The sequence below is a fragment of the Sarcophilus harrisii genome, chromosome 1, assembly GCF_902635505.1.
Source record: "Sarcophilus harrisii chromosome 1, mSarHar1.11, whole genome shotgun sequence".
In the NCBI taxonomy this organism is placed as follows: domain Eukaryota; kingdom Metazoa; phylum Chordata; class Mammalia; order Dasyuromorphia; family Dasyuridae; genus Sarcophilus; species Sarcophilus harrisii.
In genome coordinates this window covers 455,279,877-455,302,457 of record NC_045426.1, presented here as the reverse complement: position 1 = coordinate 455,302,457, position 22,581 = coordinate 455,279,877, and the positions used below count along the sequence as shown (strand labels likewise).

Here is a 22,581-nt window from a genome sequence, read left to right as displayed (position 1 = left end):
TTCCCTCCCTTCCTCCCTCCCTATTTGTCCCTCCCCACCCTCAACCCTACCCTGTATATTTAACCCACTGCTGCATGTGCATGAGAAACTCAAAAGAGGTGATATAAGGAAACATCTGTTGAATGGACACCTGCCAAGCAGTTGATGCTTAAATTCAGAATCTACTGCAACTGGGGCATAATCGGCATTCATTCCATTATGTTGTTTTTCAAGTTCATATCAGCTTTAACTATTGTTATTTTTGCTAGTAAGAGATAATGTACAATTACAAACTAAGGCTACAAGCCATTTCCTGCTTAAAGTAAGACTATAGTAGACATCACTTGAGCAAATTATAGCCTTTCAGATCTAACTTGAGCCAACTATATGCCATTGCACACAGTAAAATATTCTTTGAAAGCAATATAATTAACAACACAACCACAGTTTCCTCTTCTCAATTCTTTGTCAACCATACATACAAAATATCAATGTTTTGGGGGTAACAAAATAATTTAGAATGTATTATAGGAATCACTGTGTTCAAAAAGATAAATTCTAATACATAAAATGCTACAGAAAATTATGCTTCTGCAAATATGGTTGGCAAAAACAAAAGGGGTAGAAAAAGGGGAAAGAATAAGCAGGTGTATATTCTTCTGGCTTCCTGGTAAAGAGTACCAAAACCAACATCCTTCATTAGAAACAAGGAACACCCCCCTCCCCCTACCATCCCCCATCCTCCCCCCAAAAATTTAACAATTCAGGTATAACTTGGGATAAAAAGAATTACCCTGCAAACAAAGTCCTGAGACTTTAGTAGAAAATCTGTCTAATCACATATTTCATGTGAAATAAAATTTAAAGCTGCATAAAGATTTGGTTTTAATAGTGGACCCATATATGTATATATTTTTTAAGTGAAAGAATAAAACACAGGAAAACAAAAACCAAGAAATACCCTTCAAACAAAGCAATCCCATCTGAGGCCTCTGTCCCTTTAACTACCTGACAGGTTAAACGTCCAATAAAATGTAAAATGCAGCATACGTAATTGTGTAATCTAAAAACTTTTCATGATAACTTATTGCAAATTGCACTTGACAGTTCACCACACCAATGGAAAACTGGCCCCTTGTTGGTTCATACAGTCCTTGAGCCTCGAATTTAAGTCACCAGTAAAAGGAACGGGATAAAAAGTTTGCTGCAGTGCTCAACCAGCTGGCTCCACCTTCTGGATGTGACCCAACTCGAGACACTGCTTTATCTTGTTCTTTTATAGGACTCTCATCCTCAGGCAGATAGTCAGGTAGGTCTGTATTCTGTTCTACTTCTACAGGAGTATCTTGAAATGGGACCAGCATCTAAATAGATAAATAGGAAATGTTAAAGAAAAAAAAAAGTCAACATGACTTTATTATGTTACTTAAAATTATTCATTAAGAATGTCTACTTTATTTCTAGAAATCTTTTTAAAATTTGCCACATCAATGACTAATAGCTATAAATTAAAGCCTATAAAAACTGATGTAAAAAATTTAAGTACACTGCCACTGATAATATGGGGCCATCACTGAATCAAAAAATTTAACTGATAAAAATAATCTTAAGAAGCAATCTAATACCTTTTATTTTACAGATGAGAAAATAGAGGTCATAATAAAGTAACGTGCCTGAAACTATAATAATTCAGTTATTTAGAAAATAGTAGCCAAGCTCTAACTAAAATCTTTAGCTTTACCAATTTGCTTTCACTGTACCAGGCTGTCTCATAGTGAGACAAAAAGAGCAGTTAATGAAACAGAACCAACAGCCTGTCACAGTTTGAAACTGGAAAGAATAGAAATCAAAACATGTGGTTTCTCCTAAAACCCAGAGGGGCAAAGCCTTCTTTGGCCACCCAAAGTCATGGTGCTGCTGCTGCACTAGGTGGCTACTGCTATAAAAAGGGGAATCCTGGCTGGTCTCAGGCTTAACAGCCTGAGAGCAATTATTGAGATACAATGCGTCTCCAACCAACACACAATGCAATGGGTGCAATAGACAGGGAACCGTGACAGGTACAACACCAGCCTGCCTTCAACTGGAAAGACAGATATTGCCTTACCTGATCCTTCACCTCTAGTTTTAGACTAACAAAAATCAATTTACACAAATAAACATATTTGTAATTGTAAGAAACCTGTCCCAGAAATACAAACACAGGACGCCTACTAATGTTTCCCCTTACATTTCTCTTTAAAAGAATAGATTCTAACATTTTTAAAGGAATTTAAAGGAAATCTGAAAACTTTCAATCACAAAGTAAAGATAGATAAGACTCTCTCTTCTCTCTGGAGAAGCTCTCTGTATTCCTTCTCTCTTAAGAAATGTCCTTCTGAAAAGTTTTATTTGTGCTGCAAAATACAGAAATGAATTGACTGTATGGAACAACAAAAACATCAAAATCTGGTAAAGATTTAAAATTAAGATAAGTATGTCTTACTTCTTCTCCTGTTTCACTTTTTACAACTTGCTGGGCTTTCATAACTTTGGTTGATGCTATTGCTGTTGCCAAAGCCTAGATTAGGATAAAAAAAGAAAAACACATATTTAATAGTGATTTTGCAACTGACAGTTTTTTAAAAATCTAGAACTGATTGACAAGATGATTAGCCATAAGTCTTTTGGAAACTGATAATGAAAATCCAGTTATGTACTAGGAACCAAATAAATCTATTCTCTGCAAAGAGTATGCATCTATCAGGGGAGAAAATGTACATAAATAAGTCTACATAAGATATATACAAAGCAAATTTTGAGGGGGAGGGTACTAGTCACTGAGGAGAAGTGACATGCTAATCTCTGTCACTGAGCAGATTCTGTGATTCTGAGGAAAGGGGTGAAGTTATATGCATTCCAAGCAAGGTGAACCAATTGGGCAAGGCCAAAAGTGAAATGTGAGTAAAAAGAGTCCCTCTCTTTGAAGGACAATATGGGGAAAAGGGAATAATGTGGAATATAACTGAAAAGAACCAGGCTATGAAGAGCTTTAAAAGCTAAACAGTAGAGGTTTTATTTTATCTTAGAGACAATAGGGTGCTTAGAGTTCACTGGATGGAAGAGGCACTTGGGCAGACTTGCACTCTAAAGAAAATCACTTTGGAAGATAAGTGAAGAGTGGCCCAGAAAAAAAGAGAAAACTTGGCAGGAAGACCGATTTAGAAAGCTACATCCAATTGAAAGGTGATCAACACCTGAACTAGGGTAGGGTGTTTATTATGAGGGTAGAGAGTGGGAGATGAATGCAAGAGATTTTTTAAAAGTCAAAATAATAAGATTTGGCAACTGCTCAGGTATATGAAATGAGAGTCAAAGATAATAAGGTTGCAAACCTGGTGATGGGAAGAATGGATACCCACTAATCAACAATAGGAAAGTATGGAAAGGATGTGGGTTTGGAGAAAGAAATGTGCAGGTTTGAGAATATTGATTATTTCAAATCACCCACCTCTGCTTTCAAATCTGAACGGATTCGTACAACACATCTCTGAACAGCCATCTGAAATGTAAAACTAATAACTCCTTTAATTTTCAACAAGGCCTCTTCACAAAGATTTCTCCGAGACTGGAAAAAAAGGAAAAGAAAACAAAAAGTAAACCAAAGAAAGAAACACTTAAAGGGAAAAAATTTTAATGGCACAATGAATAAGCTATTTTATTCTGCAAATAAAAAGAAATAAATATGCTCCTACTTATACACTAACATTTAGTTCTGAAGGGAATCCTATTGAGAAAGAAGTCAGGCAATTTTTATAGCAATCTAAGAGTTAACAGAATGGAAATAAGTACAAATGAAGAGTAGAAAGCTCAAAAGCAGAAAATGTATTTTCCCCCATATGATCAGTGAATAGAATTGGCTAACTGACTAAAGTTAGCATTAAATGAGCAGCTTGCGTTTAAATGTTCAAACTGTTTCTTAACAATCTTGGGATTTGAAATGACTAAAGGAATTGAAGCATTTTTACTAAAATGCTTCATCTGTGGTAGAACACTCTCAGAATTCAGCAATTACCTCCTTTCTTGATAAAGCCAACAGCTTCTTCTAACGTATTTCTCCTACTTTTCAATACTTGATAATACTGATCATGAACTTAATTCCTGAAGTTTTCTTCTACCATAGCTTCTGCCACATCACATTCTACTGATTCTGATCTGACAACTATCTTCCTCTTCCTGCCCTCTAATTAGAGCCTCCTCAGACTCACTCATCTGTTCCCTGTTCTCTTTACACTTTCTAATTCTGAAAGCCAATTCATTCTCATTCCTTATGTCAATGATTCCCAAATATATATGCCTCCCTCATTTTGTATAAGCAATAAGCTACTAAGACATGGCATTTTTTCTATGAAATAATATAATAATAAAATAATAACACTTTTTTCCCTTTCAATCTATTACTACATTCTCCCCTCCAAAATCAAATACATGAAATACAAAAGTGAACAAGTATCTAGGGTATTATACCTGTAATCAGGATCATTGAGGAAAGGATCCATTACCTATGTGTGAACAAACAGTACTTACCTAGTCTTTAATCTTCACAAGATTTCAAGGTTGGGTTTTTGTTTTTTTTTTTTTTTACAAAGGGAAAGTTAACCAAGATGTATAGTCATAGGCCTACTTGTTGTTCCTTTGGCACCATGGAACTTGGAACTTTGATCACAACTTGTCTCACTTTAAAGACAGGTTTGTTGACAGACACTACTTAGTTGCTATTTTATTAGATTTAGTAAAGCTTCTCAGTTATTCACTACTTTCAAAGTTTCTTACTCCTGAATAACAGTGAATTCTCTTAAAGCTTGATATTTCCTAAGGCTAAGAAAGCTAATATCTATATTCTACTTTGATTTAAATAAATAATACTTAATAAACTCCATTTCACAAAACTTGTCTGCTTTTTATCTTTATCAATGATAAGTTAATACCACCAACATCCAACTTATACATTATATATTTTTACTGTTAAATTCAAAAGCAAAAATAGGTTTCTTTGATAAATGTTATAAAAATACCTAAATATTTTCTATGCTACCTTAAATCTGAGGATGATCACAATTAATAAGAATAGGCTAACCTATATTAAAACTATTTATCTTTTTCATATGTGATAATTTATTATTTATAGCAATTTTACATCATTTTATTTAGATAGAATACTTTTTCTAAATGTTCAATTATCTTCTTAGATAAATGGATGTTACAAGCCATTTTAGCTTTATTTTAAAATGAAACACCAAGAGTTAAATGATAGTACTAACTTGTACAAATGCCAACTTAAAAATATACGTTTAGAGCCTATTACATTTAAGGTATTTTGCTGAATGTTATAAAGAACACCAACGTGAATAAGACTCTGACCTCAAGAAACTTTCAAGCTCATAGAAGGCTAACAAATGTATATAATTTAGAACAAAATAATGCTATTCAATTAATCAATGTGGATATATGGACACCTAAACATTTCGGTTGGATGACTAGATTTTCTCCTTGCTGGGATTGTAATACACCAATAGGGAGATGTTGCCTATATAGTTACTCTTATTTCTTATTATGTATTTTTCAAAGTATGTTATCACTTAAATATCTTCTATTTAATTGCCATTACAAATAATCATTTTCTAAGTTGAGCTATATCAACATATACATAAAAGCTATATGTTGTCATTCATTTTGAAGAGGAAAAATGATATCACAGGGTGATGTCTTAATTTGCATATGAATTGAATATGTGAGGCAGAGTTGCACAAAGTTATCAGCCTTACTCTCCTGTCAGAATCATGGAAATCCAATAGCAAGACAAAATTTTAAAAAAGTGGTGGTAGCCTAGGATGCAATGGATGAGCTTGGAACTTAAATGTCTGACCAAGCTCTTAAGTGCTTCAAAGCAAGCAACTGCTTCTGGTGCCTTCATGGCTGATGGAATAAAGTGTTCTCATCCATGCTTCTGCAGAGAAAATCTTTACACACCTGCCATGCTTAGGAAAGATATTGCCCTATCTCACCTCCAGATCTGAGGCCTGTTGGGTACTCTTAGGATGTCCAGGAAGGACTAGCTCCTCTGGTGTGTGGGCTTGTTGAGTCCTTTTCCTGCTCAAATCTACCTCTCATGTCCACCTTTCACCAACCTATAAGCTCCTCGAAATTGTAGCAAGCACAGTGGCTACAACCCAGTAAAAACATCTGGAAAGAGCTAAATCAGGTTGAAGGTTAACACACAGACTAAATTTAGTCAAACACAAAAATTTCTTTTTAAATAGCCTTAATGACTTGCAAAAAACACATAGTTCCAGACACTGAGGTTTATAGTTCTGCTATATTAACTACTTGGATATATTAACATACTTCTTTAAAGAGATAGTACAGAATAACTTACTACTAACATTTAAAATTCAAACAACAAAGAACTTTCAGTGGTTGGAATGTGGAAAAATAAAAAGGGATTCAGATGCACTTGTCTCATACCTCATATTGTCTACAGTCACTTCATTCAATTGGCCTTGTACAATAAACATTTAACTGCCTTTCAGGAAATTGTTAAGAATAGTTTTACACAAATACTCTAAGAAAATGCCAATCCCAGAAGGTGACAAAGAGAGCAATGGCAGGATAGCCCCACCTCACCTCCATTCCTCATAATGCAGCCACCTCTGAATTATAATCTCTCCCTAAGTCATTTTACTTTCCCATTTACCACCTCTGTGGAGTCCACAACCTCAAATCCTCCAGGCTACAACAGTCCCCAGGAGCTTGTTCCCAACTCTAGAGGTAGAATTAGAAGTTTATTAAAGCACCAAATCCCTATAGATCATTGTATAAGATCCTCATGTCTCTTCAAAAAACATCTCTTTGCACCCACAAAAGTATTCTGAGTGGAACCCTTCTCCTCCATCATCTAATTAAAGTCTCTCCACTTTTTTCATCCTTTTCATCTACCTTTCTTACATATTTTCTTGCAATCTCTTCTCTTCCTGAGAGACCACAGGAATCATCTTTTCCCCATATATACTCCTGTGGAAAAAAAAATGATTCACATATTGAAGAAATGCCCCTAATATTGGCTCTTAACTTCCCAGGGTCTACACCTCTCTACATATTCTTTCAATAGATAGACATTTCCTTTTCTGTATTAAGAAATTCTGGGCAAAACCAATCCAGAGAGAGAACTATAGATTAAAGCATAGTATTTTCATCTTGGAGGGAAAGGGGCACTTATTTTTCTTTCTCTTTTTTCCCCTTTGGTCTGATTTTTCTTGTACAATAGAAAAAAATATGGAAATGTTTAAAAAGAATTGCACATGTTCAGCTTTTATCAGGTTGCCTGCTGTTCTGGGGAGGGGTAGGATAAGGCAGAAAGGGAGAAAAAAAAATGGAACACAAAAGTCTTACAAAAATAAATGTTGAAAACTCTTTACAAGAATTTATTTGAAAAAAAAATACTATTAATTGAAAAAGAAAAGAAGCTTGGGAAATTTTTTCTATTATTTCTTACATTATAGTATTCAAGTTTTTTTTATTTATATTCATTCTCTTAGGAAATTCTCAAGTAATCCTAGCTTCTACCCATCAAGATTCAAGATCAGTGTGTTTTTATTTTCATAAAGAGTACATATAGCTTTAAGCTTCTCCTCTTCCAAGTGTCCCCCCCATTTCTAAGTACTTGTATTCCCAATCAGTACCTCTTGTTTTTTTGGCAAGATTTGCTATCACACATTTAAATTTTTCCATTTTTTTCAGTTATCTCTGCTGGGTAAGCCATAAATCTTATTATTACAATTTTGATTTCTCTTTTAAACCAATCAGGAACAGGATATGTGGTGATTCCATACTTTCCTCAAAATCCACAAGGCCTCCTGTTTCATTAGATATTCATTTTCCTTTGTTATAAATATTCACACAAACCAAAACTTGTTTACTAGGTCTGAAGGTCATATTTCTTTCTTCTGTTGATGTCTTTCTCTGTTGGTTTATCTGTTTATACTCAGTGTTTGAAATTTTTTTCCTCCCAAGATATTCAGCAATTCCCTTTTATTTTTAGTTTTTTTTTTTTTTGGTCCTCCTTTATTTTATTTTCCTCTAGTACTCACTTTCTAAATCATTCCCTTCTGATAGTAGTTTCTCTGGGAGTATCTTAGCTAACTTTCTCCCATACTAGCTCTCTGATCCCAGGAGGCCTTTCGGAGGAATAGGGAGAAAAATTGGCCACTGGATGCTGAGATCTTTCCTTCAAGCTTCACTGAGTCACACAGAAGGGCAAGCAAGCCCATGCATACACACAGTCTATTCCTCAGTATTTTTATCCTGCAGTACAGAGGTCTGCTACACCACAGCTATGTACTCCTGGCAAATTTCTGCCTTCAGCAACTTGGATGTCTGTTGACAATGGGAGGAAATAGTTAGTCTGGGCATAGAGTTGGGTTCTAATTATAAGCCCAAATACATGTCCCCTTTTCCATTCTCTCTGATCCTCTATTTTTCTATAGAATTCTGTTGTAGCACATATGAACTAGCTATCAAGCCTCAGCAAATTTCTAAGCTTTTGAGTTCGGATCTTCACAGCATTGAAAAGAGGTAAAGGAGGCTAGAATGTGGGATTGTGTTTTGTTGCAAGAGTATGAGGTCAGCTAATGGTTTAAAAAAAAAAAAAAAAAGCAGCTTTTTTTTTTTTAAACCAAGAACATGGTAGATGATAGGAGAAAGAATGGTGTTTGATATTAATTCATAGTTTTAGTTTCCTGGTATTCAAGATCATGAAAAAAGTTAAAGTTGGTTTCTCTTTTGATGTATAATCTATTTTGAAGAAGGGTAAAGGTCATGATTATCAGGGAAAATGTCAGGGGTGGAGTCAAGATGACAGACAGTAGACTAGACATTGCCTGAGCTCTCTCCAGCTTTGCTCAGAATCAACAGTAAATCAAACCTGTGAATGGATTTTGGAGTGACAGAATCCACAAATATTCAGAGTATAGTAATTTTCCAGCCTAAGATATCTTGGAAGGATTTCAGGAAAGGTGTGCTATAATTGAGCATGGGGGAACAGGGCCCAGAGCACAAGCAAGCAATGAAGTCCAGCATGGAGAATCTTAGCTCTTAGGCAAATTTCAGCAGTGTGGTTGTCCTGATTCAGCAGAATATGTATAAGACCATCAAAAAAGTACAGAAGACAAACTTAAGAAGCAGACTTGGCCAGGCCCACCCAGCACAATGGAGAGAAGCCTGTAGCACCACCGGCCCCAGCACAGTCAATGAGAGGCCCCTGTCACCTTGCTAAGGAAGCTTGGGACAATCTCCTCAGTGCCCTAGGAGCAGACCTCAATCTTTAAAAATGAACAAAAAACAAAACAGGGCTCTGACTATAGCAAGCTATAACAGAGACAAATCAGAAAATAAACCCAAAAGAGGACAGCAAAGGATAGTCTCCAACTTAAAAAGGATTTTAAAAGAGAGATAAATGAATAAAGGGGGGGCAAGAGGAATGAGAGCAATGCAAGAGTTATGATAGTTTGGAGAAAAAAACCCAACAACTTGACTGAAGAAAACAACTCCTTAAAAAAATAAATTTGGCTAAACAAAGAAGAAGAAAATCCACCAAACAAAACAACTTTAAAAGTACAATTGGTCAGGGGCAGCTAGGTAGCACAGTGGATAGAGCACCAGCCTTGAAGTCAGGAGGACTTGAGATCAAATTTGATTTCAGACAATTAACACTTCCTAGCTGTGTGACCCTGGCAAGTCACTTAACCCCAACTGAACCTACTTAAAGAAAATAATTTACTAAAAATTAGAATGGGACAAATGGAAATGAATGATTCAATGAGATATCAAAAAATAATGAAATAAAAACAAAATAATGAAAAAAGTTCTTCTTCTTGGTCTGACCTGGAATATAGATCCAGGGGTAAGACAATTTAAGAATTATTGGAATACCTGAAAGCCACAATGTTGGGGGGAGGGAGAGAGAAGGGGAGACGGACAACAACCTCGACAACATCTTTCAAAAAATCATACAAGGGGCAACTTAGATGGCACAGCTAGAGCAATGGTCCTAAGTTCAAACCCAGCCTCAGACACTTAACATTACTAACTCTGTGAGACTTTGGGTAAGTCACTTAACCCCAATTGCCACACTAATATATATATATATATATCCAGAAAAACTGCACTCAATGAAAAGGGTAAAACAGTGACTGACTAAAAGAATCCACTAATCCATAAAATGAAAGTTCTAAGGAATATAGTAGCTAAATTCCAGAATTATCAGGTCAAGGAGAAAATATTACAAGCAGCCAGAAAGAAACAATTCTAAGATTGAAGAGCTACAATCAGGATTACCCAAGACCAAATAGTTTCCACATTAAAAGAATGGAACCCCATATATTATTTCGGAAGGCAAAGGAACTTGGGACTAAAACCAAGAATCAACTACTCAACAAAATTAAGATTTATCTTTCTGGGGGAAAAGATAAATATTCAATGAAATGTTTTCAATTACTTCTGATGAAAGGACTAAAACTAAACAGAAAATCTGATCTTCAAATACAAGATTCAAGAGAACCATAAAAATGTAAGGAAAAAAACTTTTTAAAATATTAAAATGTTTACATTCCTAGCTGGAAAGATAATGTGAAATTCCTGGGAAATACCTCTTTGTCAGGGTAGGTAAATAATAAGGAACCATGAGGAAGTTATAAATTATCTTTAATGTGATGATATGAAAAAGAAATTAGGGATGGAAAAGGGATTGTACTGGGAGATGAGGAATTGGGAGGTAAAATGGGAGGAAATATTCACATGAAGAGGTGCAAAAGACCTATTACAATAGAGAAAAAGAAGGGAAGGGATTTGGCTCAAACAGAGAATATCAGACATACCTTGTCTGGTGTAGAAATTTATCTCACCCTACAGAGAAATTGAAGGGGAAAGAGTAAAGGAAAGGGGAAGGACAATAGAAGGGAAGGCAAAAGTAGAAGAGTAAAGAATAAGAAAGGAGGGCATGGGCTGAAAAAAGGGAAAGCATATTGAGGGAGGTAGTGGGCAGAAGCAAAATGCATGTGAGGAAGGAAAAGGTAAAGGACAGAAGAAAGTATAATTTACAAAAAACAGAATAATAGGAAATACAGAGTTAATAATTTTAACTGTGAATATGAATGAGATGAATTCTCGCATAAAATGGAAGTGGATAACAGAATGGATTAAATACCAAATTCTACATATTTTGGGGGACTGGTTTTTGTTTTTGTTTTTTTAAACAAGAAACACATTTGAAACACAGAAATACCCACAGAGTAAAGGTAAAAAGACTAGAGCAGAATCTATTATGCTTCGACTGAAGTTTTAAAAAATAATTTAAAAAAAAAAAAAAAAAAAAAGCAGAGGTAGCATTCCTGATTTCAAATCAAGCAAAAGCAAAAATAAATTTAATTTAGAGATAAGGAAGTAAACTACATCTTTTGCTAAAGATTACCACAGATAATGAAGTAATTAGTCAATAACTATAGCTATCTAGTGTTTGACAAGACCCCAGCTTTTGAGATAAAAACTCAAATAGTGAGTCTCACTATTTGACAAAAACTGCTGGGAAAATTGGAAACTAGTATGGCAGAAACTAGGCATTGACCACTTACAACACTGTATACCAAGATAAGGTCAAAATGGGTTCATGATCTAGACATAAAGAATGAGATTATAAATAAATTAGAAAAACATAGGACAGTTTATTACCTCTCAGATCTATGGAGAAGGAATTTGTGGCCAAAAAAGAATTGGAACTCATAAATGAACACCAAATAGATAATTTTGATTGTATTAAGTTAATAAGTTTTTGTACAAACAAAACTAATTGCAGACAAGATTAGAAGGGAAGCAACTGGGAAAACATTTTACACTTTCTGACAAAGGCTTCATTTCTAAAATATATACAGAATTGACTCAAAATTTATAAGAATTCAAGCCATTCTCCAATTGATAAATAATCAAAGGACATGAACAGATAATTTTAAGATAAAGAAATTAAAACTATTTCTAGTCATAGGAAAAGGTGCTTTAAATCACCATTGATGAGAGAAATGCAAATTAAGACAATTCTGAGGTACCACTACATACCTCTCAGATTGGCTAAGATGACAGGAAAAGATAATGGCAAATGTTGGAGGGGATGTGGGAAAAGTGGGACACTGATACACTGTTGGTGAAGTTGTGAACGAATCCAATCATTCTGGAGAGCAATTTGGAACCATGCTCAAAAAGTTATCAAACTGTGCACAAACTGGATTTGATCCAACTATGTCTCTCCTGAGCGTGTAATACAAAAGTGATCTTAAAGGAGGGAAAGGGACCCAACATGTGCAAAAATGTTTGTGGCAGCTTTTTTTGTAGTGGCAAGCAACTGGAAACTGAGTGGATGCTCATCAGAGAATAGCTGAATAAGTGATCGTATATGAATGTTATGGAATATTACTGTTCTATAAAAATGATCAGGAGAATGATTTTAGAAAGGCCTGGAGAGACTTACATGAACTGATGCTAAATGAAGTGAGCATAACCAGGAGATCATTGTACATGGCAACAATTGAGGCCAGTTTCAATATCTTGTGATGAAGAGAGCCATCTCCACCTAGAGAGAGGACTGTGGGAACTGAGTGTGGATCACAATATAACATTCTCATTCTTTTTGTTGTTGTTCGCTTGCATTTTGTTTTCTTATTCATTTTCTTTCCTTTTTGATCTGATCTTACTTGTACAGCAAGATTAAAAGTACAAATGCTTACATATATTGGAATAAACATACATTTTAACTTGTATAACATATATTGGATTGCTTGCTATCTAGGGGAAGAGGTGAGAGTCAGAAGGGGAAAATTTGGAACATAAGGCTATGCAAAGATCAATGTTGAAAAATTATCCGTGCATATGTTTTGAAAATGAAAACCTTTAATAATAAAAAATGATAATGAAGTAATATCAATATGTATCAACACTAAAGATACATGCGTAACACTTGGTTTGTATCCAAATTCTTAGAGAAGTTAAATGAGTTGCAAGAAATGAGAGCGAAATTATACTAATGGGATAATCTCAACCTTCCTCTATCAGAATTAGATAAATGCAAAGATAAAATAACAAGAAAGAAATTAAGGAGGTTAATAGAATCTTAGAAAATTTAGATATGATAGATTTCTGGAGAAAACTGAATGGGGTCAGAAACGATTATACCTCTTTGCTCAGAAGTACATGGCACCTACACAAAAAGAATATACCTCTTTGCTCAGAAGTACATGGAACCTACACAAAAACTGACCATGGATTAGGACATAAAAACCTCACAATCAAATGCAGAAAGACAGACATAGTAAATGCATCCTTTTTAGCAAATGCATCATGATGCAATAAAAATTACATATAATAAAGGTTCAGGAAAAGACAGACTAAATGCCAATTAAATAACCTAATTCCTAAAGAATGGGTCAAACAAATCATAGGCAAAAAATCAATTTCATTCAAGAGAAGAACAATAATGAGACAACATACCAAAACTTACAGGATGGAGCCAAAGCAGTTCTTGGGGGAAATTTTATATTTCTAGATGCTTACATAAATAAAATAGAGAACAAGAAGATCAATCAACTGAATATGCAACTAGAAAAAGAATAAATTAAAACCTACCAATTAAATTAGAAATTCTGAAAATCAAAGTTGGTTTTATGAAAGAAAAATTAAACAACAAAAAAGATAAACCTTTGGTTAATTTGATTAGAAAAATTAAAGAAGAAAACCAAATTACCAGTATCAAAGTGAAAAGGTTAAATTTACCACCAATGAAGAGGAAATTAAAGCAATAATTAGGAGCTATTTTGCACATTCAGTATCACATTCTGATAATCTAAGTGAAATGGGTGAATACATCCAAAATCTGGATTGTCCAAATCAATAGATGAGAAAATCAATTACTTAAACAGTCCAATTTTAGAAAAAGAAATTGAACAAGTTATTAAAGAAATCCCTAAGAAAAAAATCTCAGATGGATTTGTAAGTGAACTTAAAAAGCAATGAATTCCAATATTATATAAATTATTTGGAAAAACAGGGGAAGAAGGATCCAAAGTTGTTCTACAGATATATAAATTACTGGCAAAACATTCTCAGGTATCAACAAAATTTTCTGTAAGTCAAAGATTATATTTATAATTAATTTCCATCTAGAGACAGGGATCAATCTAAGAAATTATTTTATAGTAATTGATCTTTAGTATTGGTGATAGTTATGCTAGCAATAAAAACATCTAAGGTTATTTGTGGACCTGCCACTAAATAACTATTTTGGAACAAGTCATTTAACCTTTATGGAACTCAAGTTTGTCATTTATAAAATGGGGAGTTTAGGGGCACCTTCAAGATTTTTTGAACAATTCAATGAAATTAGCAAAGACTTCCTAAATATTAGAAAACGTCTTTAAAGAAATATCCATTAATATTGGCATAAAATGAACAAAATGAAGCATTACTTAACCTAAAATGCTTTTTTCTTCTTGAGCCAAAAAAGTACAAGAGGAATAACTAATATAAATTCTGAAAATCAACTTAATCTCTTCCTTTGTTAAGGTGCCCATAACTGGGAATTTATGTTTTCCCAAGACTGTCTACTTGGCATAACCTTAATGGGAACTTAACTTCCCAAATTGTCATGTTACCCTAGTTAAGGCAGCCATAATGTGCCCAGACTGCCTTGTTAGCATCTTTAAGATAAAACTATGATTAAAAAAAAAAAAAAAAAAAAAACCCAGGCCTTCCCAAACCTGTTAGTATCTTCAAGGCAATCTCAACATCTCAATACTCATCTTGTTCTTGCCTTTATTTCACCTTCTCCCCAGAGACTTTCCCACGTTATGATGTCATAATCCTCTTTGAGAACAAGAACAAATAACAAAAAACAACAGCCCCACTCTGGTAGAAGTTTTAGCCAAATTCTTTGCATGGACAAAACCATAACTCCACAGTTACTGTATCTAATCACAGAAAGTCAAGATATTATGCCACCCCCTGAGGTGATAATTCTCCTATAAAACATCTACTCATATCCCGTTTATTCTTCTTTTTAGGGCAAGCCCACCATTGTAATCCTCCCCACCCCCATCCCTTCCCCCCCAATTTCCCCGTCCCTTCCCCCCCAATTTCTTTGTGGGGCAAATATCACAACAGCTAAATTTTCTTGGAATTTAGCTTGACAGTCAATAGTGTAATCTTCCACTTTCCACAGGCATGTTCCCCTTACAGGTAAGTCTCTGAGGCCCATAATTAATTCTTATAATGCTGCTTTGCTTAAAAAACAAGCAAACAAACAAACAAACCCCTATAGATTTTAGCTGTTAACAGCATAATAAAGCCTTTGTCTCAATTTGGAGGTCTAAGCCTACAATTTTTTTTCTGAGACAATTTGCAACTCTGGTCCATAATCCCATTATACTTTTGGGGTAACACATCTTATACCCTCCAAGACTGAATTTGTAACTCCATCATTTTGGTGGCCTGGGCCAGAGGAAGAGTCTGGCTATACCTCTAATTCCAACATCACCAAGTTTGCAACTATGATATGTATCATCCTCAAATCCTCATTTTCACATAGAAATCAACTCACAAATATCATCATTTGTATTTCTCTAACATCTCTCACTTAACGTTCTCTTTTCTCCACTGTGCCACCACTCTAGTTCAGGCCTTCATCTTCTCTTGCTCAGAGTATTGCAACATCCTTTTCATTGGTTTCCCTATTGCAAGTCTCCATTCTAAGCTCTACACAGAGAGCAAAATGACTTTCCTGAAGTACAATTCTCACAACTATGTCTCCCAGTATTCAAACTCCATTCCTAGTGATGGAATATAGCTTCTAGAGGAAGAGAGCAACCATTTTAAGGTCCCCTGACCTTAGGAGGCTTCTGTTCTAACAATCTGTCAGTGTTCTAAATCTTCTGGCTTTGGAATCTGTGATCCTGAGGCCTCTGATCTAAGAATGCTATTATTCTGTCAATGATTGTAAGTCTTCTAGCCTAGGAATAAAAGAATATTTCTTCCCTTAAACTTAGGGAACATATATTAGTGATCCTGATCACTAACTATTGTTCTGGAAATCTTGTCTTTCAATGATTCTAAAGTCTTCTGGTTTAGGATAGTCCTAGGTTTGCTGGTCAGTGATAACTAAATTCCTGAGACCACTCCTCAGTTCTACCTCTAGGATATAAAATTAGCTTATCAATGATAAGTCTCCTTTCTACAGGTTACTTATTAAAATCTTTGGACTTCAGCCCACTTCAATTTAGCAAGTTACAATTACAATAAACTTTTCCCCTTGACTTGGATATGGGATCAAGCCTGTAAATTCTTTTGAGACACCTCGAGACACCTCAAGACACTGGCCTGTGACCCCAACACCTCAACACTAGGATCAAATATAAACTCTTCTGGTAAGGCATCTAAATGCTTTTTATAACTTCGTTTCTTCCTATCTTCCCAGCCTTTTTACACATTACTCCCTTTTGTGCAGTCTACAGTCTAGCCATATTGGACTTCTTGTTTCCTTTTCTTCCTGTTATTTCATTTTCCACCTTTGTACAACTTCTCCCCCTTTGCTGCAATGCATTCTATGCCAACTTCCATTCTTGGAATCCCTAGGTTTTTTTTTTCAAGACTCAAACTAAGAGCTGCCTTCAACATGAGGCCCCTTTCTTTACTCCCTCAACTATTAGCATCCCATCTCCCCTCCAACTTCACAGTTAATTTGTCTGTATCTTAAATATACCTTTATATGGACATACTGTCTCTCCAATCCAGATATGACCTTCCTGGAGGTAGGAATTATTTTTTACTTTTGCAAGCTTCACATAGGACCTTAATACTGTACTGTGTTAAATAAGATGCTTAATAAATAAATGCTTTTTGGATGAGGTGTAATGAAATTCCACCTACCATATCTCATTCCCCTCACTGTATTAAAACGCCAATAAATACAAAATGGTTTCTCTAACAAAATATCAAGAAGACTTAAAGCTACCTTACTGATATATAATAAGTTTGCCACTATACTTGATAAGGATAAAGGAAAAAATTCTAGATCTGGACAGATTCTTGACAGTGGGCAGTAGCTCTATAAGAAAACTGAATTTTATAGTCCAAGCTGCTCCCAGACGCAATCAGGGAGGAGAATTGATAGATTTTTGTGTTTTAAGTGAAACTTTTGTAGCATAGACAAAATAGATTATCTCTTTAAATGGTATTTTTTAACACAGAAAAAAATTATCATGATCCCAATTACTGTTTAATCAGAAAGTCAAGTTGTAATGTCAACTCCAGAGGCTATACTTCCCCTGAATGGACTAAGTAAAGATTTCTTAAAAAGTCTTATCAAATGGATTAGGTGAGGTCCTAGGCCTAAACTGCAGGAAGTCACATGATTCCTATTAAGGCAGGAAAGGTCAGACCCTAGATCTAAGCTCTAGGAAGTGATGCCACTCACAGAAAGTAGACAACATTGCTGACCATTGGTTTTTCAGTTCAGCCAATGAAAAGACTTGGGTCTTTTGCTATTTAACCAAATTCATTATTCCCAGCTTGATAGGCCAGGCCTCACATGTGGGGAGATGAGAGCTGAAAAGCTCTATGTTTGCCTGAATGTGCCTGAGCCTCTTCTTGCAAAGACCAAATAAATGCTTCCTCTTTGAATCTGAGGATGCCTCTGAGTAGTCAATTTGGGTAAGGGGATCTAGCACATGTCTCACAAACCCCTTTATTAAAAGAACCTACAGTACACCTAACTTCTTTTTAGTTAGTCAGCTCAAGTCTAAGGTAGCACTTCACACCTCTCAGATTGACTAAAATGACAGGAAAGATCATGATGAATTGTTAGACATGGGAAAACAGGGACATTAATGCATTACTGGTGGAATTGTGAAATGATACAATCATTGTGGAGAACAATTTGGAACTATGACTAAAGGAATATCAAATTGTGCAATACTCTTTGATTCAGCAGTGCCTCTACTGAGTCTGTATCCCATAAAGATCATAAAAGTGGGAAAAGGACCCACTTGTGCAAAAAATTATTATAGCAGCTTTTTTTTTTTTTTTTAAACCAATGGCAAGGAATTTGAAATCGAGTGGATGTTCATTATCTGGAGAGTGACTGAGTAAGTTGTGGTATATGAATGTAACGAAATACTATTGTTCTGTTAAAAATGATGAGCAGGCTGATTTCAGAAAAGCTTGGAAAGACTTAGATGAATAGATGCGAATGAAGTAAGCAGAACCAAGAGAACACTCATTCCTTCTTTGTCTCACTCTATCTCTAAAAGTAGTGGGGAGAATATCTGTATTCCATCTCACCCTACTTGCATTTCAGGTGAAAAGGCTTCTATTTTTTTTACAGATAGCAGGACCAGGCAATCCGGAACTCTGGACAAGGTAAAAGATTTTTTTTCTTTCCTTATCTTGCAGTGGACACCCAAAGCCCCCGAGTCAGGCTTGGGTCCTAGTTGGGAGCTCTAAACTCTGACACAATTCTTTTGGAATTGCTGCAGATTGATAAAAGGCATTCTTTTGTGGGCTCTCAGTCTCTAAGAAATAAGAAAGAGGCTGCAAGGATTTGGAAAACAAAGTTTTTATCTGTCCACAATCTAGACACTCCCCTGCCTCTAAAATCTTTCCTGGAGCAGATGGTTTGCTTGAGGAAACTCCCTCTGTCCAGTGCCCTCCTTATCTCTACCCTCACCTGTCTCCTTACTTCCAAATCCAATAATAAACCTCTTTTATCAACCTAGCTCTCGAGCTAATAAATGCTTTTATTGGGAACTCACTCTGCTACTAGACCTCATTTATTGCAGTATCCTTGCGCTGAATCCAAGGGGGTTGCAGGGAAGCTTTGCTTGACTTCCTGTACCCCAAAACCTGTCACTAGACCTCAACTAAACCCTAATTTCATTTAGGTACCCCAAACCTAGACCTCAACAATTACATGATGATCAACTGTGATAAGACTTGACTCTTTTCAAAAATGAGATGATTTCAAGCAATTCCAATAGATTTGGTTGGGATTGAAAATATCTGCATTCACAGAGAGAATTACGGAGATTTAATGTGGAGCAAATAATAGCATTTTTATCTTTTCATTTTTTTTCTCTTTTGATCTGATTTTTCTTGCACAACATGACAAATAGGGAAATATGTTTAAAAACACTGCATATAATTAACCTATTATCAGATTGCTTGGTGTCTTGGGAAGGAGGAAAGTGAGGGAAAAAATTTAGAATTCAAAGTTTTACAAAAACGAATGTTGAAAACTATACATGCTTTTAGAAAAACAAGTACTATTAAAGGTTAAAAAAATTAGTTGCAGGCAGGCAGGCAGTATTACAATCCCCACTAGCCTGTTTTATGGCTTCAAGGCTTCATTAGGAACCTGCCACAAGACAACGAACTGTCTTCCCCCATCCCCCCTTAACTGTGAGTTGAAGAGGGAACTTAAGCTCTCTTTTCCTCCCCTTGTTAACTATTAAAAATTAGTAATATGGATTTTAATCCACTGTTGGCATAATAAAATCTATGCCTCAGGATTCAGAGATGATCTACAAATTCTCTTGATACACCTCATGACACTGGTTTGAGACTCCAATTTTAGGGTCCAAAACTCACTTTCCTCAACATTTAGTGGCAAAACTCCATCACACTCAGATGGGTCCAGAGAATGGAGTGAGACTAGTAAATTAGTACAGCCATGTTTCACTTAAATCCAATTTATTCTCAAGTTATAACATCATCTTTTTGATGTCATACTCTTCTTCAAAGAAGGAAAAACAATCATCTATAAGTAGCAGTAGCCACAGCACTGGAAATCCAAAGGGTTAAGTTCCAAATAGGCAAGGTAAGTCCTTCCTTTTCTTTCTTTATCCTCTCCCTTTCCATAAAGAGAATCATATCCTTATCTACAGATATTCTGCCCAGAGGAATATAAATTTTCATTGCTAAAACCTCACAAGTTGTACTTACAGTTAGATTTCTTTTTTAAGGACCCTATCTTAAAAGCCCAAATCACCCAAGCTGTCAGACTGGTCAACAATAGGTCATTATTTGGACTCTTGACAGTTCAGACTGAGTGTAGAAGCCCTGCCTACTACTAATTATTTTTTTAAATGATGTAAAAGAAACCATTCTTTATCTCATTTCTTAGCCTTAATCACTAAATGGATACTCTCAAACTGAGACTTGGGAAACACCTTAACTTAAAAAGGCCATCCTGTACCAGTCCTCCCAATTTATATCTATCTTGTCATTGGATCTAGACTGCTCTGGAGGACAGAGGGAGATGGTGATTCTACAAACTCTCCCTCATTTAAATTTAATTAACTTGCAAATCATGGAATCACCTTTCCGATGTCATGTTCCTCTTCAAAAAAGACAAGCAACAACAAAAACAAAATAAGCTTGAATGGAAGAAAAAAAAATCTTATTTGTAATTCATGTGTTTTTAAGATACTTACAGAATCATCAAGGCCATCTATATGTAAAACCACTGTTTTGGCACGCTTGTTTGTAGTTCCAAGAAAAAACTGAGCTTTCCTTCTACGAGAGTTCATTTCATTGACATTGCCAGTATCTTCCATGTTGGATGACTGAAGGATGTCATAGATTTCAGAAGCCAGAAGTTTAGTCTCTCCTGGAGTTGTAGTCCTTACAAAGAAAAATAAATTTGTATTAGTGAAATATTAGTTTTATTTTATTAGTACCATGATTTTGCCTTCAGCTAAAGGAAAGTCTTTCTAACAGTTTAATCTAATTCAGAAAACATACTGTGATATTCCACAATAATAAACAGGCAAGTAATACATAAAGGAAAGAAATGCCACTTATATTATGAGCACTTATTAATGTTTGTTGAAGTGAACAATAAAATAAGATTTGCTATTCTGACTCAGACCTACAGACTAATCAAGCTGGTATATTGTCCCTAATAGTGGAATTAAAAGATAGAGAGCATGTTACTATCTGTAACAAAGTTTGGAAATTTAGGATGTGATTAAAAAAAAAAAACTGCCCAAGTCAATCTTCATCAATATTTTTTTAAAAGAAATGAAACTTTGAAAATAAAACTGTATTAATCTTATTTTTAAGTCATATTTTCCAATTAATCTATTTTCCCAGTTATTTCTTATAACAAAAACTTTAAAAGAAAAAAAAAGTTCAGTGAAATTAACCAGCATAATAAAAAGAATCTAACGTTATATATGTAGGATTCCACATCCATTGTCTACCATAACTACAAAAATGGTATGGGTACTATATTTGTCTCTTCTTTGGGGCCAAGCTTGGCCATAATTTTAGAGCATTAAGTTTTGATTCTTTCACACAACAATGATGTAGTCAGCCCATATTATTTTCTTTATCTATTTACTTTGCATCAGCTTTTAAGTTTCCCCATTCTTCACGATGATAAGGTCACCAATAACAAGATGGGGTTGACAGAGAAAGCCTGAAGTACTGACAAAATTACTCCAAGGCAAGCAGGAAGACATCAATGGGGATCAGTTCAATTCTATAGTCCCACCATCAGTGGAGAACCTGGGTATTTCCAACTTGCTACATTCAGTCAGAAATCTGAGTTATGTCACACCTTCTGGGGTTAAATTTCCCCTATAAATCTGTCCACAGTTCACGCCATCTTTGCTGAACCTCTTTTGGGTCAGTCTACTATGGCATTCTGACGCTTGGTTTCTTTCTCCTCATCCCTTCCTCCATACCATTTTCTCCTCTCATTCCTCTCCCTCTCCTCCTCACCATATTTCATGTAGTCTTTCTCTTTCTTATACCTAACTTTTTAGAGAGGTAAACTCCTCTATGGATCTGGCCTGTCAGCCAGGGCATACTCCAACTCAAGAAGTGTTCCCTTTCTCCTAGTTAACTGTGAGTCCCAATATGGAGCTTGTATTTTCTATTGTTAATTGTTATATGCTCTCTCAATTCTGTTTAATATTTATTCATGTATATTGTTTTCTCTTCATTTTGTCTGTAACATCTTCTAAATAAACCTACTTTTTACCAAAGAGAATGGCCATTGTGAATTCTTCACATGACTGAATTCCAACATTTGATGTCTACAACCTCATCATTTGATACTATATCCCCAACATCAAATGGAACTAAAAATTGTTTTCTTCAGTCACATCAATGGGAATCAACACATCCATCATTTATCACAGAACAATAATATTCCATTATATTCATGTACCAAAACTTGTTTAACCATTCCCTAATCAATTGACATGTTTTGTTTCCAGTTCTTTCCTATGTCAAAAAGGACTGCTATAAAATATGTATATATATATATATATATATATATATATATATATATATATATATATATATATATAAATATTATGTATTAGCCTTTCTTTTTTATCACTCACCCTCCTGTTTCTCACATCTCCCCAGGACTATTAGAATATGCTGATGGCTGGTCTCCCTGCCTCAAGTTTATCCCTATTTCCAGTCTATCCTTCAACCAGCTGCCAAAGTGATCTTCTGGAA

At 35.1% G+C, this 22,581-nt stretch overlaps 1 protein-coding gene across 9 annotated transcripts in view; it reads right to left on the bottom strand.

The window, feature by feature from the left end:
- Positions 1-396: 396 nt before the first annotated feature.
- The window catches only part of ARMC1 (armadillo repeat containing 1), an 89,727-nt gene continuing 67,542 nt past the window's right edge, over positions 397-22,581 (bottom strand). For 7 of the 9 annotated variants that reach the window (XM_031946347.1, XM_031946346.1, XM_031946350.1 and 4 more), the window contains 5 exons: positions 20,538-20,727; positions 6,955-7,029; positions 3,470-3,586; positions 2,465-2,539; positions 397-1,343 (listed from right to left, as the gene is read on the bottom strand). In XM_031946347.1, coding sequence (XP_031802207.1) covers positions 1,152-1,343; positions 2,465-2,539; positions 3,470-3,586; positions 6,955-7,029; positions 20,538-20,727 — 649 coding nt within the window. In that variant the 3' untranslated portion in view covers positions 397-1,151. The remainder of the gene's footprint in view (positions 1,344-2,464; positions 2,540-3,469; positions 3,587-6,954; positions 7,030-20,537; positions 20,728-22,581) is intronic. The other 2 variants (XM_031946348.1, XM_031946349.1) reach the window with 2 other exon arrangements.